The sequence below is a fragment of the Erythrolamprus reginae genome, chromosome 6, assembly GCF_031021105.1.
Source record: "Erythrolamprus reginae isolate rEryReg1 chromosome 6, rEryReg1.hap1, whole genome shotgun sequence".
Classification (NCBI taxonomy): domain Eukaryota; kingdom Metazoa; phylum Chordata; class Lepidosauria; order Squamata; family Dipsadidae; genus Erythrolamprus; species Erythrolamprus reginae.
Window position 1 is genome coordinate 46,778,436 of NC_091955.1, and position 17,267 is coordinate 46,795,702.

The 17,267-nt window shown below is 38.7% G+C and overlaps 1 protein-coding gene and 1 long non-coding RNA gene across 2 annotated transcripts in view; one reads left to right on the plus strand and one right to left on the minus strand.

Annotated features, from left to right (window-relative positions):
* Positions 1-7,982, plus strand: part of LGR5 (leucine rich repeat containing G protein-coupled receptor 5) — an 87,031-nt gene extending 79,049 nt beyond the window's left edge. Inside the window, exons 17-18 of the mRNA XM_070754758.1 lie at positions 588-671; positions 4,462-7,982. Of these exons, the coding sequence (XP_070610859.1) occupies positions 588-671; positions 4,462-5,552 (1,175 nt within the window). The 3' untranslated portion in view covers positions 5,553-7,982. The remainder of the gene's footprint in view (positions 1-587; positions 672-4,461) is intronic.
* Positions 7,983-8,797: 815 nt separating this feature from the next.
* LOC139168978 (uncharacterized) lies at positions 8,798-12,943 on the minus strand. Its single transcript, XR_011559409.1, has 3 exons — positions 12,909-12,943; positions 10,678-10,798; positions 8,798-8,817 (listed from the first exon to the last, which is right to left on the minus strand). It is a non-coding gene; the product is annotated as an uncharacterized lncRNA (long non-coding RNA).
* Between the last annotated feature and the right edge of the window lie 4,324 nt (positions 12,944-17,267).

The following is a 17,267-nucleotide window of genomic DNA, read 5'->3' on the forward strand; positions in this document are numbered from 1 at the left end:
ATGACTAATTGCGCAAGGCTCCACAGCTGTGGCGCACGAGTATGGGATTGAGCACAATTTTGCTTCCTGCACCTGTGCTGATAGCAAAATCTTGCAGAGGGACACACGTGTGTGCACGTTTTGACAAGATTTTTTGCTTCTCCGCACACATGCAGGGAAAATAATGGTGGCCACACAAAATATTGACACTTTGCGTCCCATTTGGACATTATCACTTAGGGATGTACTCACCTTTGTTGCCAGCAGTTTAGACATTAATAGCCATGTGTTGCACATTTACACTGTTATAAAAGCTGTATACTCACTACTTTACATTGTAGCCAAGTGTTATTCCTTCAGTGTTGTCCCATGAAAAGATATACTTAAATATTTACAAAATGTGAAAGGGGGAGTACTCACTTTTGTGACATACTGTATATGATAGAGTTATCTTAAGTAAAATTGAATTTCTATAATTATAAGTACCTGTGAGGAAGATAAATATGATATTTAATTCAGATTTAAAAGTTCATAATTCTCTCTATATCTACATATTAAATATTGTTAAAATTATTAGTAACTAAATACTGTGATTTTCCTTCCTATAGATGAACATGTTTTTGAGGATTTTTCTCTTGACTTCAATGAAGATCTGAAAACTCATCATTCAGTTCGATGTTCTCCTTCTCCAGGTAATAATAGAATTGTTTGAGCAGACTTATGAGTAATTATGAGGGAAAAAATCATGTGAAATTTTATTATACTTTCTGAGGGGGGGAAATGGTTGGAAGCTATATGTAGTACTTGGGTATGCATCCATAGTATGGATCATATTTTTATTTCTTATTCTTTTTGAAATGAATACTTAATACATATTTAAAATGCAGTATCGAAACAGTTCCAGAGAATTAAATAACTGACAAAAAGTAATTTTAAAAGTCTTCATATACCATTGAAAACTTAGTCCTATACTACCTTTACTATCTTTACCAGAGAGTTTCAATCAGAAGGTCCAAGGTACAGTGCTTCATATTTCAGGACAACTGAATTCCTGGAAAAATATTACCTAACTTTTTCCTAGTATTTACTTGAAAGCAGCCAACGATAAGATTAGTTTCCCATTAGTACATTGTAAGAATAAAAGCATTGCCTATGCTATTCCTGTTCAAGAAACTTTCTCAAAAGGAAGGAAATAGCAAATTGTCTTCAAGCTAGATGAAAAAAAAATAACAAAATCTACCTCTACGAATGTAACTTAGAAACATAGAAACATGGAAGAGTGACGGCAGAAAAATACCTCATGGTCCATCTAGTCTGCCCTTATACTATTTTCTGTATTTTATCTTAGGATGGATATATGTTTATTCCAGGCATGTTTAAATTCAGTTACTGTGGATTTACCAACCACGTCTGCTGGAAGTCTGTTCCAAGGATCTACTACTCTTTCAGTAAAATAATATTTTCTCACATTGCTTCTGATCTTTCCCCCAACTAACTTCAGATTGTGTCCCCTTGTTCTTCTGTTCACTTTCCTATTAAAAACACTTCCCTCCTGAACCTCATTTAACCCTTTAACATATTTAAATGTTTCGATCATGTCCCCCCTTTTCCTTCTGTCCTCCAGAGTATACAGATTGAGTTCATTAAGTTTTTCCTGATACATTTTATGCTTAAGACCTTTCACCATTCTTGTAGCCCGTCTTTGGACCCGTTCAATTTTGTCACTATCTTTTTGTAGGTGAGGTCTCCAGAACTGAACACAGTATTCCAAATGTGGACTCACCAGCGCTCTATATAGCGGGATCACAATCTCCCTCTTCCTGCTTGTTATACCTCTAGCTATGCAGCCAAGCATCCTACTTGCTTTTCCTACCGCCCGAACACACTGCTCACCCATTTTGATACTGTCAGAAATCACTACCCCTAAATCCTTCTCTTCTGAAGTTTTTGCTAACACAGAACTGCCAATACAATACTCAGATTGAGGATTCCTTTTCCCCAAGTGCATTATTTTACATTTGGAAACATTAAACTGCAGTTTCCATTGCTTTGACCATTTATCTAGTAAAGCTAAATCATTTACCATATTACAGACGCCTCCAGGAATATCAACCCTATTGCACACTTTAGAGTCATCGTCAAATAGACAAACCTTCCCTACCAAATCTTCCCCTATGTCACTCAAAAACATATTAAAAAGAATAGGACCCAGAACAGACCCTTGTGGCATACCGCTTGTAACCTGTCTCTGCTCAGAATACTCACCATTAACAATAACTCTCTGATGTCTACGCTTCAGCCAGCTGCAAATCCACTGAACTATCCAGGGATTAAGTCCAATCTTCACTAATTTATCTATCAGATCTTTATGTGGAACTGTATCAAAGGCTTTGCTGAAGTCCAGATAGGCAATATCCACGGCACCACCTTCATCCAACACTTTTGTGACATAGTCAAAGAAATCAATGAGATTAGTCTGACGTGATTTGCCTTCAGTAAAGCCATGCTGATTTGGGTCCAATAAGTTATTGTTTTTTAGGTGCTGATTTATCCTCTTTTTGAGTAGAGTCTCCTTCATTTTAACTATAACTGATGTCAAGCTAACTGGCCTGTAGTTACCAGCTTCTTCTCTACTGCCCTTCTTGTGGATAGGCACACTGGCCCTTCTCCAATCCTCAGGAACATCTGTTAACATCTCCTGTTAACTTCAATTTAGATTCTCAAAAAATGAGGGGAGAAATACATCTATTGTTATTTCTGTAAACCAGCTGTGCTAGATTTAGAATATCATTAAATATCTAATGATTCTTCAATTAGTTTATTTTACTTTTAATTGTGATTTATTCAGTGTTGTTTCATGATATATGGTTTTAATATGTATTTCAGCCAGAAACCTCTTATGTGCAGCACAAAAATGGTACAATTGCACAAATAAGACTTGAACTTTTCTTTTTTGTACACTGAGAGCAAATGCACCAAGACAAATTCCTTGTGTCCTATCACACTTGGCCAATAAAATTCTATTCTGTCCTGTCCTGTCCTGTCCTGTTCTACTCTACTCTACTCTAATCTACTCTAATCTATTCTAATAGTCACCTAGAGGTGACTCTGGGATGCTTGCAACCAAGAAAACACAAGAGAAAATATTTTAAAATGTAGATAATAAATATTAACAAAATTAACATTTTAATTTGCAAAGAAAAAAGCAAGGTGCAACTGGGGTGAAGGTAGAATCTTCTCTCAATCCATTAACCATCACATGCCCTCATTGGGTCACCAGGTGAATTGGCAGAGCCAGATTTTAGGGCCTCTATGGAAGGCAAGTGTGTGGTATGTCACCTTGACCTGAATGATATTCCAGAGGATAGGACAGAAAAGATTCTTCTTTCAGATTCCACAGCCAGAATTCTTTGAGTGATGAAGTGTGCAGTATGTCTGTCAGTATGGGGTGGGTGGGGGTGGGGAGGCTAATCCCACTGGTGTGAGACAGTTCCTCAGGTAACCTGGACTGTGGCCCTAAAAGAAAATGACCAACAGTTTGAATTTGGTTGCAAATTGGCAACCAGTGCACCTTGTTCAACAGTAGTGTTACATGAACTACCTTATGAGCCCTAAGAACTATTCATATTGTACCAACTGAAGCTTCTAAATAGTCTTCAAGAGTAGCCCCATTGGTACTTTACATTGCAATAGTCCAGACATGAAATGACCAGGACCTGAATAACTGAATATAGGAATTCATATTCCAGGAAAGGGTGCAACTGGCACACAACACAAAGTTGTGCAAAAGCTCTCCTAGCCATGACTGCAACTTTTCATTGAGTAAGAGTTGAGAGTTCAAGAAAGCCCCCCAAATTGTGTTCAGGGTTTGTCTGCATCAGTGTCACCATACAGAAATGCAGATATTCTGGATCCTGAAACCTCATTTACCCAAAGCTGCTCAATCTTACCAGGGTTCATCCAAAGCTTATTGTTCCCCATCCAGGCAGTCTTCAGGCACAATGAAAGAGTTGTGATACATTATTGGGTTACAAAGGATGAAGATATAAAGTTGAGTATCATCAGCATATGATAGTACTTCATCCAAGGGTAGTGGATGATTTCACCCAGAAGCTGTTAATTGTTTAAAGGGAGTGGGGAGAGTCTGAACTTTGTGCTGCACCACAAGGGAGCAGCCTTGCACTGGACCTCTCACTCCCTATCAATGCCATTTGGGACCATCCTTGGACAAAGGAGGCAAACCGGTGAAAGACTGTGCTGACCAGACCCAGCTGACCCCAAAGGATATCAATGGTATCAAAGGCCTCTGACAGGTCAAGGAGAGTAAGGATGGATGCACTACCCCATCCCACTCTTAGGAAAGATCGCCAAGTGTGAAGCTGTTTGTCTCTCGCTAATTACCCTCACTTTTGTCTATGCAGTCAACACAAAATGTAATGAAAACTGGACATAGATAATACTTTTTCTTTATTTTCTTTGCAGGGCCTTTCAAGCCTTGTGATTGCCTCTTTGGTAGTTGGCTGATCAGAGTTGGAGTTTGGACCTTAATACTTTTAGCATTTATTTGTAATATATTGGTTATTGCAACAATCTTCCAAGTTCCACTGTTCATCTCCTCCATAAAGTTTATAATTGGACTAATAGCTATTGTAAATACGCTCATGGTTGTATCTAGCAGTGTGCTTGCTAGTGTGGATGCATTAACCTATGGAATCTTTGCTCAATATGGAACATGGTGGGAAGATGGAATTGTTTGTCATATCATTGGAATTATTTCTGTCTTTGCTTCAGAGGCTTCTATTTTCTTGCTCACCTTAGCAACTGTTGAGCGTGCCTTCTCTGTGAAATATAGAACAAAATTTGAAACCAAACATCCTCTAGTTAACATAAAAGTAGCCATCATCTTTTGTTTTGTACTGAGTTTAATAATTGCTGTGATTCCAGTGCTCAGTGACAGTGAATATGGAGGTTCTCCCTTATGCATACCACTACCTTTTGGAAGACCATCAGGTATGGGTTATACAGTAGCAATGGTCTTAATAAATTCTTTTTGTTTTCTTGTAATGACAGTAGCTTACACAAAACTCTACTGCAGTTTGGACAAAGGAGAAATTGATAGCATTTTGGATTGCTCCATGATAAAACACATAGCCTTATTACTTTTTATTAACTGCATTCTCTATTGCCCTGTGGCCATCTTATCGTTTTCATCATTATTAAACCTTCATTTTATTGGCCCAGAAGTCATCAAACCAATACTTTTAGTGATTGTTCCCCTCCCTGCATGTCTAAACCCACTTCTCTACATACTTTTTAATCCTCATTTCAGGAAGGACCTGAGAAGGTTTCAAAAGTTTTCATTTGGGTGGAAAGCTTCAAAACATCCTAGTTTGGTTTCTGTCAATTCAGAGGATGCAGAGAAACAATCATGTAATTCAACTCAAGCTCTAGTAACTTTTGCAAGTGCCAGAATATCATACGATGTAGTTCCCAGCAATCCAGTAGTGCCATCATCCTGTGAATTCAATGAAAGCTGTAACCTTTCATCCATCACATTTGTCCCATGCCACTAACTTCATTTCAGAGACAGTGGTGAGGTTTACAAATAATTTTTTTTAAAAAGATGAATGTGCATGTAATTGCTTATAAAGAGAGAAGCAACCAACTACTCTGGTTTTATGGGAAAGACAACTGAAATTGTGACATTTCAGTACAGGTAGACCTTGACCTATGACCACAATTGAGCCCAACGTTTATGTTGTTACGTGAGACATTTGTTAAGTGAGTTTTGCCCCATTTTATGACATTATTTGCCTCAGCTGTTAATTGAATCACTGTAATTCATAAGTTAGTAATCTGGTTGTTGAGTGAATCTGTCTTCCCCATCTTGCTTTGGACAGCAGCAGTCATAACTATTCTATAAACCAGCTGTGCTAGATTTAGAATATTATTAAATATGTAATGATTCTTCAATCAGTTTATTTTATTTTAATTGTGATTTAGTTAGTGTTGTTTAATGATGTATTTCAGCCAGAAACCTCTTATGTGCAGCATGAACCAGTTGCCAAGCATCTCACTTTTGATCCCATGATCATCAGGATGCTACAAAGGTTGTACGGGTGAAAAAATGGTCATAAGTCATTTTTTGAATGGTCACTAAAGGAACTGTTGAAAGTTGAGGTCTACATGTACATAACCAATATTATCAGCTTTTTCAAAAGTGCATATGCCAGTTACCTTTTAGTATCCTGAAAAACTGACTTTGAATTTTGCAAAGGGAGAAAGAAGGAAGAGAAGGAGAAAGAGAAACACAAATTCCATGAATAGTAAATACAATAAAGGTTTTTTCTTGGGATATTTTTTTTTGTAATGAAATTTCCACTCAATTACTGAAAATAATGGGAATGTTTTATTTAGCGACCATTCAAAGTTACAACAGCGTAACACACACACACACACACCCAGTTTTATACCAGTCCATACATTATGGCCATCCCATTATCCCACAGTCACATGATCACCATACACATGCTTCACAACTGGCTTTCAACAAGCAGAGTTAATGGACAGTACAGAAGTAAAATTGCAAGTTGCATAAGTCACATCATGTCTTGCTTTATGACCAAATCGGAAATGGTGCCATAAGCCTCTCATGGTCCTATGAATTTCTGGTTACTGACCACAATACCTAGCAACAGAGTTGCCAGTCCCAATTGTGATCAATTTAGCAAGGATTCCCTAGGGCTTTTAAAGGATAATATAGGTAGTCCTCAACTTACAACCCTTTGTTTAGTGACCATTCAAAGTTAACAACAAAGTTGAAAAAAAATTAAGGACCTTTGCAGTAGCATCATGGTCATGTGATCAATATTCATTTGCTTGGCAACTGGCATGAATTCCCAGAGTCATGTGATAACCATTTATAACTTTTCCAGCCAGTTTCCAACAAGCAAAGTCATTGGGTGATGCCAGATCGCTTAATCATCACACGATTCACTTAACTGTAGTGAATCACTCAAGATCCCTGCAAAAATCATAAAATGGGGCACATCTCATTTAATAGTTCTTGCTTAACAAAGAAAATGTTGGGCTCAATTGTGGTTATAAGTTGAGGACTATCTGTATATAGCTGAGCTGTCCTCAATATTCTTTTTTGTGATACATCTGGAAGCCAAGAATGTTACATGTGTAAAGGAATCCTGAAAACAGAAAATACCAAATAAAAATGGCTTCTAATCTTTGCAAAACATGTTGGCATCTGAGATTCAGTTGAATTTTAGAATATCTTTTAACTTAGTGGACTTGTTTAGAAAAGTGATATGAACAGAATAACTTACATGAAGTTCTGTGCTATGTCAATTTTATCCAGTTGACTTATGCATCCATGGAAATAACGTGAAGAAATTGTGCACTATATAATATATTTAAATTTTATATTTTGAAACGGCAAAGCCTAGAGCTGGAAGTCTATTCTTCAAACCATTTCAAATTAGAGATTATCTGCCAGTTCTTGAAAACGTATCTTACTACATTTATTTAATTTTTCACAGTGGATTGGTAATATACAGTATATTTTTTCTCTTATGATTCTATTTACATTACCATACAAATTTAAGTGAAAGAAAAATATCTAACAAATTATTTTAATATTAAAATAAACAGTAGATAACATAAATCAGGATACAATGCATAATATTGTATGAGCAAGTTAAATTGCTTAAAAATTCAAGTATAGTTTGGAAATATTAATTCATTTCAGAGAAGATTTTAAAAATCAATGTGTAAATATAGAAGTATTTATCTTTATAGTAAAATCATACTCAAATATGAGAATAAGGCATGTAGTTTCACGTTGCTTTAATTACTAGATTTCTATTTCCAGCTCATATCTATTAAAACTTTTGATCTGTAAATATGTAAAAATTACTGATTGTAAATACTGTTGCATTTTTTTCTACCAATGTTTTTTAATTTTAATTTGTAATAAAATTTGCAATTATTCTTGAAGGATCTTTTAGTGCTTTAAATCTCAGATGTGTTTCACAGCAAGTACAGAATATTCTCTAACATTCTTGTAATTTAATTGCAAAATGAAATTGTAATGATTGTTTTTCCTTCAGAAGAAATAATACAAACTTTCTCTTAGTATAAACTTGTGCAGATTTTTACAGCCAATATCTGCTAGGCGGTGCTGACTCTAAAATAACTCTAAACCAGAGAGATTTCCAGCTGGCAACTATATATTCAGAGGCAAGGTGATCTAGTGGACAACTGAGCCAGGACTGATTTGCCTATCTTTATAAGCAGATGACTTGACTTCTGACTGGTCTTTGTTCTTTCCCAGCAATGTACTCCCAAGAAATAGGAACACACACATGGATTTCACAAGATTTAAGAATGTAATTCTAATAGTTTAGTAGCAAGGAGGTTTTAAATGTTGTAAAAGGCATCAGCAAAGCAAGAAATAAGTCAGTTCATCTCAGCTGTTCATTAGAGTCTCAAGCAATAAATCAACTCCCCAAATATTTCTCTTTGATCAACCGTTGTCATTAACATGACTCACTGTGAGTTGGCAGGAAGCCCGGAGACAAGGATTCCACTTCTCCATTTGTAATTAAACATAAATAGTTCTAGCACATCTAGCACATTTGAAAATTGACTTCCGCACCGGCTCATCAAGAGGCTCACCCTTAAATAGCCAAAAGGCGTGTCAAAATGTCCTAGAGATCTATTCATGCAGAGACCTCCTTTTGCTCAGCCACTCATGTCTTTTGACACTTCTGCATATCCAGGTATCAACAAGAGGCTCCTCCTCTTCTGGGTCACTCATGCGCATCTCTGAAGTGCAACAGGACATGGTTGGGTTTTAGCCTCTGACCCCACATCCTCTCCAACCTCCTCGCTAGCAGACTCAGGTGCCAGGTACACTTGCCTAAGATACCAACCCACACCCGCCCCTCCATCTTTGGAATCCGTGATCAGCTGCGCAGGATGCAGATGGGCCACAACAGTCTTTAGCTGAGCTTGTTTCAGTTTAGCACAGGTTGTTGGTCTTCACTAATGTGCTGATCAAGTAGAGACAACATATAAAAAACTCTTCCTTGAAGACACCGCCAACCTGTACACTACACCAGTACATTGTTCACCTCTATGGGGAGAACGTTTTCTATCTTTTCTTCTTCTTATTTATTTATTATTTTTTATTATTTATACTGAAAAATATAAATGGAATAGTTAAAAATGAATTGCGGGTAGGATGGGACATAACAGAAGGAGGTATTAAAGAAATACAAGGAATGAAGACAGAAGAACAAGGACTAGGATAAAAGCTGCTCTATATACTATAGTATATGGATGGAAGGATAAAAGTAAATGGACACTAAAACGATGGAATGATTATATATTTGAACAAGTACAAATGGAAATAACTCATATTATCTCACTGAACTGTTCATGGGATGAAAAAGCTGAAAGGATAAGAAAAAAATGGAAACTTTATTTTGCATGGGTGGAAAGAGATAAGGCCAATGAAGACATAAAAAAGAAATTGTCTAGAACTCTGACCTGGCTGGGCCTATGAATAAGATAGAACTGAGGGAAGGGAGGGGAAGGGTTAAGGGTGAAAAGTATTAAAATTATAAATAAATAATTTTAAAAAGGGGAGAATGTTTTCTATCAACTACATGACTAGAATCTCTCAGAAGCAACACCCCCTCCCCATCTTCCTTGTTCCCTCACATTTTTACTTCGATGCCAAGGCTTCACAACAATTTTAAACTTCCTGAAAATGAAAAGAAACTTCAAGTGTCCACAATCTCATCAGCAATACAACTGCATTGTGGTGCTACCCTGCTCAGTTGGCTGTGGTCTGCATAACAGGCCACCTGATGTCTGAAGGGACAACGTTCTCTTAATATATTCATGATTATCCTTGGTGTAGGGGGATTGACTACATGTTCATAATTGCATCTTCTAAATGCCTGTTTATAGATTTATGTTAGACATTATGCAAATATGTAATTATAGTATTCACGTGAGGTGATATTTCTGCTCAGATGTGTATTTCTAGGCACTAGAAAAACAAATCAAAATGTAAAACTTTTCCATTTGGAAAAAGCACAGATATTCATCTGAAGCACAGACTCTGCAGGAGGCCACACTACAGTATACCATCTTTTGGAAAGTGGGATCTAAGTGCAATCATGATATAATTCAATGGCTTTTGGTCTACAGTTTTATTCTGGGTATCTTTTGGCTGCAAAAGTCCTTGCTGGATACTGCAGGGGAATAAGAGTTTTATTTATTTATTTTGTCAAGCAAGTATTAGATAACCGATATAAACATGGTTATTAATACATGAAATGGATACAAGCTTTGGGTGAAGAAATAAAGGTCATTTTAATCCCGGGAATGTGGGAGGGACCTTTTGCAAGCAGCAGAACAGGTAAAACCTTCACAACAGTAAAAAATCATTAAAAAATCCCCCCAAAAGATGGCGGTGCTCACGGACTGGCACCAACTGATACAGTTCAGTGACATCACCAGCAGGTCATTACCCGTTCAGGAGATCCAGTCCGAACCATGAGGAACCCACCTTTGATATAAATCTTATGTTAACAATAAAGTCATTGTTTCTTTCAACAGAAACAGTATTACTTTTTCAATGATGAATGTCTTTCAAAATAAAATAACACTTACAAGAGTATTGCTAAAATTATTCTACTGTTTCCTGAGAGACAAAGGCAGGCCTCTTGGTCAATTTTGTTCCACATCAACAGGTGCAAACATGAAAGGATTTTATGATCTGAGATGACACTCCCTTCAATGGAAAAGTAAATAAATCACAGGGTCCTTGCCAACAATTGCTCAAAGATTGATTTCAGTTACAAATAATCTTGCTTTATTGTACACAATAGGCAGGAGTTAATACATCCCCAAGTGTAATAAATTTAAAAAAGAAATACCTGCCCCCCAAATCTTTCTACTTTACTTGGAACATCTTCACTAATTACACAAATCAGAATACAGCCATTTCTTTAAGAATGTAAACCTGAATTATCTTTGACAAAGAAAATCTGCTTTTGAAAACTAGCACTTGGATTCTTTTCAACATTTTCAATAACAGGATTTTTCTTCAGTGAGTCAAAAATCAAACCAAAAAGGATTAAGTGATCTTGAAAATGATCTAATTTTTTGTTTCTTAGATTCTACTCCATTGTACAAGGGCTAAACATGATGTATGTAGCAACCCTCACCTATTTTTGTAACAACCCTGAATGGTAATTGTTGTGGTTAGCTCTGGCCCAGCTCCTGCCCCAAGGACTGTGGGTGTGGGGGAGACATCCACATGCTGCAGGCCTGTCCCGTCCCCCGGTGGAATCTGATGATGAAAGTTCCTCTGACCAAGAAGACATGAGTGACAGGGAGGAGGAGAGTGTGGCAGACAGCTCAGAAGGAGATCAATTATCTAGCTCCTCCTTGGATTCAGAACAAGAGTTAATGATACAGCCACGCATGCGGAGAGCGATGCATAGGCAACAACTGAGAGATTATTATCAAAGAAAATGAGGCCACCTGTGGTTGGGTGGGTCTGTAGTAATTCTATAAATAGCAGCCTGTGGGTTTGGCCATTGTGGAGGATTATCTGATCGTTGTGTTTCATTGCTGCGTTACTGACTTGACTTTTTGTGTGCTTATTTTTCCCTGCTTTGAAACTAAACCAGAGCAAAGTGTGTTTCACTTTGTGAAAGAAGGACTTTGAATTACCTCACAGCTGCAAGCTAAGTATCACAGGACTGATAAGGGACTTGTATAAATTACCAGTTTGTTTGGAGACTAGTGCTCTTTGCTATACCAAAAGAGGGCTTAGTTTAAGTGAATTTTCATTATAAAGAACATTGTTTTGAATTTTCAAACGTGTGTGTGTCTGAAATTTGTACCTGTGACTTTTTGGGAGGATTCTACCAGAGAGCCAGACAGAACAGGTAATGTAGCTCCATTTCTATCTTGTCACCTTGCACAAATTTTGGTGTGGAATGTAGACCTGCTTTTACATTACCAAAAATGCTGCAAACAAAAAATAGCATTATGACAGGTCTACTGTTCTGACTCTGCCTTTCATATCTACTCTGACTCCATGTAATTTAAGTTGATTGAAATGTGATATCTATTTTTTCAGGCAGATCCCTTATTTATCTACTTGAATTTTTTCAATTTCTCCACCCATATTTTAATTAATACCCCTCCCCCTTATTGTATAGGCTTAAATTTGCCAGCATGTGAAGAACTAGCCCATGTAGAGGTATATGCAGTTGGTTATTTTTAACCCAACTATCATTTTTACAAATAATTTAAGGTGGGGAACATAACTAACATGAGGTGAAGTGGGTTGGGCTGAGAGTAGCCTACCCAGTTGGCTTTCATGGCTAAGTGGGATTTGAACTCAGTCTCTTGCCTGGTGCCTTAACCACTAGACCAACTAGCTGTTTGTCACCATGTCAGACCTCATTATCATGACTAGTACCTGAATATGTATATATACAGAGCCAATTTGATCTAGTGTTAAAGTGCTGGTCTAGAAACCAGAAGACTATGAATTCTAGTCCTGCCTTAGGCCTGAAACTTATTGTTTATTCTATGATTTTCACTTTTTATGTGTATTTTGGTACCTTTTCCATACCTTTTCTACACTAATCATTTGAAACAAACTAGAAATTCTCATTCTAATTAGGAATGTCAAAAGTAAAATCTAAAGAACATCAGAAAACATATCAATTTTGGGAAATATGATCAATAGAATTTCAAACCAAATTTTCTTAAGACAGCTTTCAACCCAACATAGAAGTGTTTCTGTTATTTATTTCTACTTACAGTGGGACTATATTTAATGTTATACTAGCTCCCTCACTAATAATTATTGGTATAATTACCTTTCGCTGGAACAGCATCCCTCGAGAGAATGACTTGATGAATTATTTGGGTTTTAAACGCCATTTTTAAAGACTTTTGAATGTAAGGCAAATTGAAATTTCTCCTGTGAAAGAATGTACCACTGCATGAATACTTGATGTCTTGTAAGTAAATTACAGGAGTGTGAAAGAAAGCATGGCATAGAATAGGAAGCCCCAAGTACTGTTCTCTACGCTAGACAAACTATTTTAGGAAAGACCAGTTGTGCTAAAAAACAACAACCCTGTATTAACTACAGTACATTAGCAAGTTGATTGCATTGTTTTACAGCTGTTAAAAACGAGTGGATGGTTGGTTTTGAATAGTCATATTAGAGGAATCATCACTCCCCAATTACATTTACCATCCCAGCAGCTATGGCAGGATTCCTTTGCTAAGGCAATGGTCCTTAACCTGTGGTCCATGGACCCCTGGGTGGTCATGATTGTTATCACAGAAGGTCCGTAAAGATTTGAAATAATGCCAGGATTTAAACCTTCAGTCTAGATGGTCTGTGGCTATGGTCCGTAACCCAAAAGATATTTAAAGGGATCCGTGGTGAACAAAAGGTTGAGAAACTTTGTTGTACTATTAAGGCAGTGATGGCGAACCTTTTTCAGCTCGGGTGTCAAAAGGGTGCACATGGGCACAATAGTGTGCGGACGCATGACCACACCCATAATATAATGTACAAACCCCATACTGGCTCCCACACACATGTGCACAGACCTCACTTAAGCCTCCAGACTTCCAGTAGGCCTGTTGTGGTGTTTTTCTCCTCAGGATTCAGGAGGCTTTCCTGAACTTTGGGGAAAGTGAAAATGGCTAAAAAGAAGGCCGAAAAAAGAAGGCCAGCATACACATGTGCACTGGAGCTGACATAGGGCAGTGCCTCATGTGCCCTCAGATATGGCTCCACGTGCCACCTCTGGCACCTGTGCCATACTGACAGGAACCAGAAGTGCTAAACTGGGCTATCTTCCTGTCTTTGGGAACACTGGTTCTGGGAAAGGAATCTACTATGGCACCTGGGGCACCAAGTTTGCAAAACATCAGCACAAGACCTGATTGAATTATTCTCCTGGGGGGGGGGGGGTGTTGGACATTGGGGCTTGCTTCCAATGTGATTTCCACATGGTTTTCTTCAGAGCTTACTATTGTGGTCTGCCAGCGGCCTGTGCAGCTGGCAGCAGTCAGACAGCGAGGAGGCTGGGGAGGAACTTGGGCCAGGCCTGGAGCCTGGTGAAGGCTCGGTGCCAGAGGCAGGGATTTAGCCAGAGCTATTGGGCAGGTCTGTCACATCTCCAGAACCTCCAGAGGCTGATATAAGTGAGGAAGAACAGGAGCCTGTTCTCAATGTGCATACGCGCAGAGCTGCAAAAGGCAAGAACAGTTTCAGAAGAAGTACTACTCTGGAGTAAGGCTTGGGGATAACTGGCCCCTCCCATAGGTTATGTAAGTGGACAACACAACAGGGTTTGTGCAGGAAGCAACTCAGTTCATATATCACTTTTGTCATTGCAACTCGGGTTCAGTTTCTTCCTGTTTGAACTTGCCAGGTTTTTCCTGCAAATTGGTTCTTTGCAGTTTGCCAAAGAGCAAGGCTCGTGTGTATTATCCACTTTTCCCTGAAAGATTTCAGTCAGACTTGTTTTACTTTGTGCAGACTTGTTACAGCTGCTAATGAAAATAATTAGCAACCATTACAAATAAAAGGGGTTTGTGACATGCCGTTTTATTTAATCAGGAAGCCCAGGTCACAACACTTGCCTCACTACGCTGCACTCAGTAACTCTAGTAAAAGTACCTTTTCTCTAACCTATGGAGTCAAGTGTCATTCTTTCCTAGGGAACAAGATGTGGACAGTCTGACACTAGGCTTAATACCATGAAATTGGGGACCCTGTGAAATGGTTATAACACAAGATCTTGAAGGCATTCTCCCCGATTTTAGATAAATTATGTTAAGTTTGTTTGTTGCCCAATGTCACATTTGTGAGATTGTAAATATTCAGCAATAGCTCTGATTTAGAATTTAATAGGATTTCACCACTAACTGTTTTTAAAACTGTTTTATATACTTCTCAGAAATTGTAAGTAAGTATTAGTAGTGGTCCACTACTGTCTCTCAAGCTTGAAAAAGTATTTTCCTTTTGTTCTCTTTTCCAACGAAGCTGCATTTTCCAACACTGTTGCATTCATATTTTCGGTAAATACAATTTCATTTATGCACATGATCTTAATTGATAGGGTAGTCTGGATATTCCTTCCCCTAGGCCATTACAAGTTATGTATGGTATGTTTGTGTGTATGTTTGGTTTTTATAATAAGGGTTTTTAGTTGTTTTATTAAATTGGATTGTTACATGTTGTTTTTAATCATTGTTGTTAGCCGCCCCGAGTCTGCGGAGAGGGGCAGCATACAAATCCAATAAATAAAATAAATAAATAATAAATAAATAATAAATGAAGTCAGTTTAACTGTAGTATATTTGTTGAACATTTAAATTTTAAAAAATCAAGGGGACTGTAATTGGATCATCAGGCTATGAAACTCTTTTCTAATTACAATCGTGTGCTGAGTGTACCAGTACACTTTATGTATCTCCTTGCTAGTGGAATGCAGGCAGGCGTTTACTGGTTTGCAAAATAGATTTTAGTAGCATTGAAATGAACAGCAGGAGCATACTTAATAAAATTAGACTTTGGTTCCATTTGTGATACACTGGCTCAAATGAGTTTATTACAGTAGTACCCCTAGATACGAGCATAATTCGTTCCATAAGGGAGCTTGTATCTCGAGGCAACTCGTATTCTGGAACAAATAACTTTTTTCCCCTCTGAGATAACCAAAAGCAAGGATTCTTGTGCCACCTAGTGGACGCTCGGCTTGTATCCCGAATTTGAGCTAGGGAGTAGAACAGAAATGTCTCTCCCCTCGTGGCCCGTATCTTGAAATACTCGCATGTAGAGCAGCTCATATCTAGAGGTACTACTGTATTAAGAAACTATGCGTGTAAGCATGCATAAAACAGCTGGTAATCTGTAATGCAATGGATAAAGTTGCACTTCCCCAGATAGGACCAGTACATAATTGGTGGTGGTGGTTGTGTTCACTCCTAGACCAGTGATGGTAAACCTTTTTTTCCTCGGGTGCTGAAAAAACCGTGGGTGTGCGCTATCACACATGCATGAGTGCCCACACACATAATTCAATGCCTGGGGAGGACAAAAACAGCTTCCTCTACCCAGCGGAAGCACTCTGGAGGCTGGAAATGGCCTGTTTCCCAACTTCTGGTGGGCCCAGTAGGATCGTGTTTTGCCCTCCTCAGGTTCCCAAAGGCTTCCCTGGAGCTGGGGGAGAGTAAAAATGCTCTCCCTCATCCCCCCCCCCCGAGGCTCTCTGGAAGCCAGAAACGCCCACCCAGAGCCCCTGTGCAAGCCAAAAGTCAGGTGGCCAGCACACAGATGCAGGTTGAAGCTCAACTAGGACAATGACTCGTGTGCCAGCAGATATGGCTCTGCATAAAGAAGGTAGAGTGCCATAGGTTCGCCATCACTGTTCTAGATCAATGATGGTGAACCTTTTTTGTCTTGAGTGCCTAAAGCGCATGCCATTGCACTGTGCATATGCCCACACCCATAATTCAATGTCCCCCAGCTGCTCCGGCTCCCACTCATGTGCACAATTCCCCTCCTCCCTTCCATTTCCTGACTTCCTGGTTGGCCTGTTTTTCTCCCTCCCCAGGCTGCAGAGGGTTTCTTGAAGCCTGGGAGGTTGAAAACACCCTCCCCTACCAAAAACTCCCTCCCAGAGCCTCTATGCGAGCTGAAAATCAGCAGGCCAGTGAGCACATGTGCATTGGAGCAGAGTAGAGCAATACCTCACATGCCAGCAGATATGGCTCCGTGTGCCACCTGTGGCATGCTTACCATAGGTTCGCCATCATGGTCCTGGAGTCTCAACCCCTGGTTGAAGACAAGCTGGCAATTGTAATTAGGAGGAGGGCCTTTACCTAGCTTTAGGTTATTCACCAGTTGCCCCTGCTCCTAGAACAGAAAGCTCTGCTCGTCACTCATGCCTTAGTCATGTTCAGATTGGACTATTGCAATGCATTCTACATTTGGTGGGTCCCAGGCGGCAAGCCTTTTCTGCCATTATGAAATATTGCCTCCTGCCCCTGGCCAAACATTGGGTTAGTACCATTCCCTCAAGAATGAATCTATTGAGAGCAAGCGGAAGAGCAAGACACTGCTGGAATTGATGACAGCCTGAAAGAGACAGGATTAAGGTGCTTAAAATGTATTAATTTGTGTACATAGTGGAAGAAAGGATGGTTTG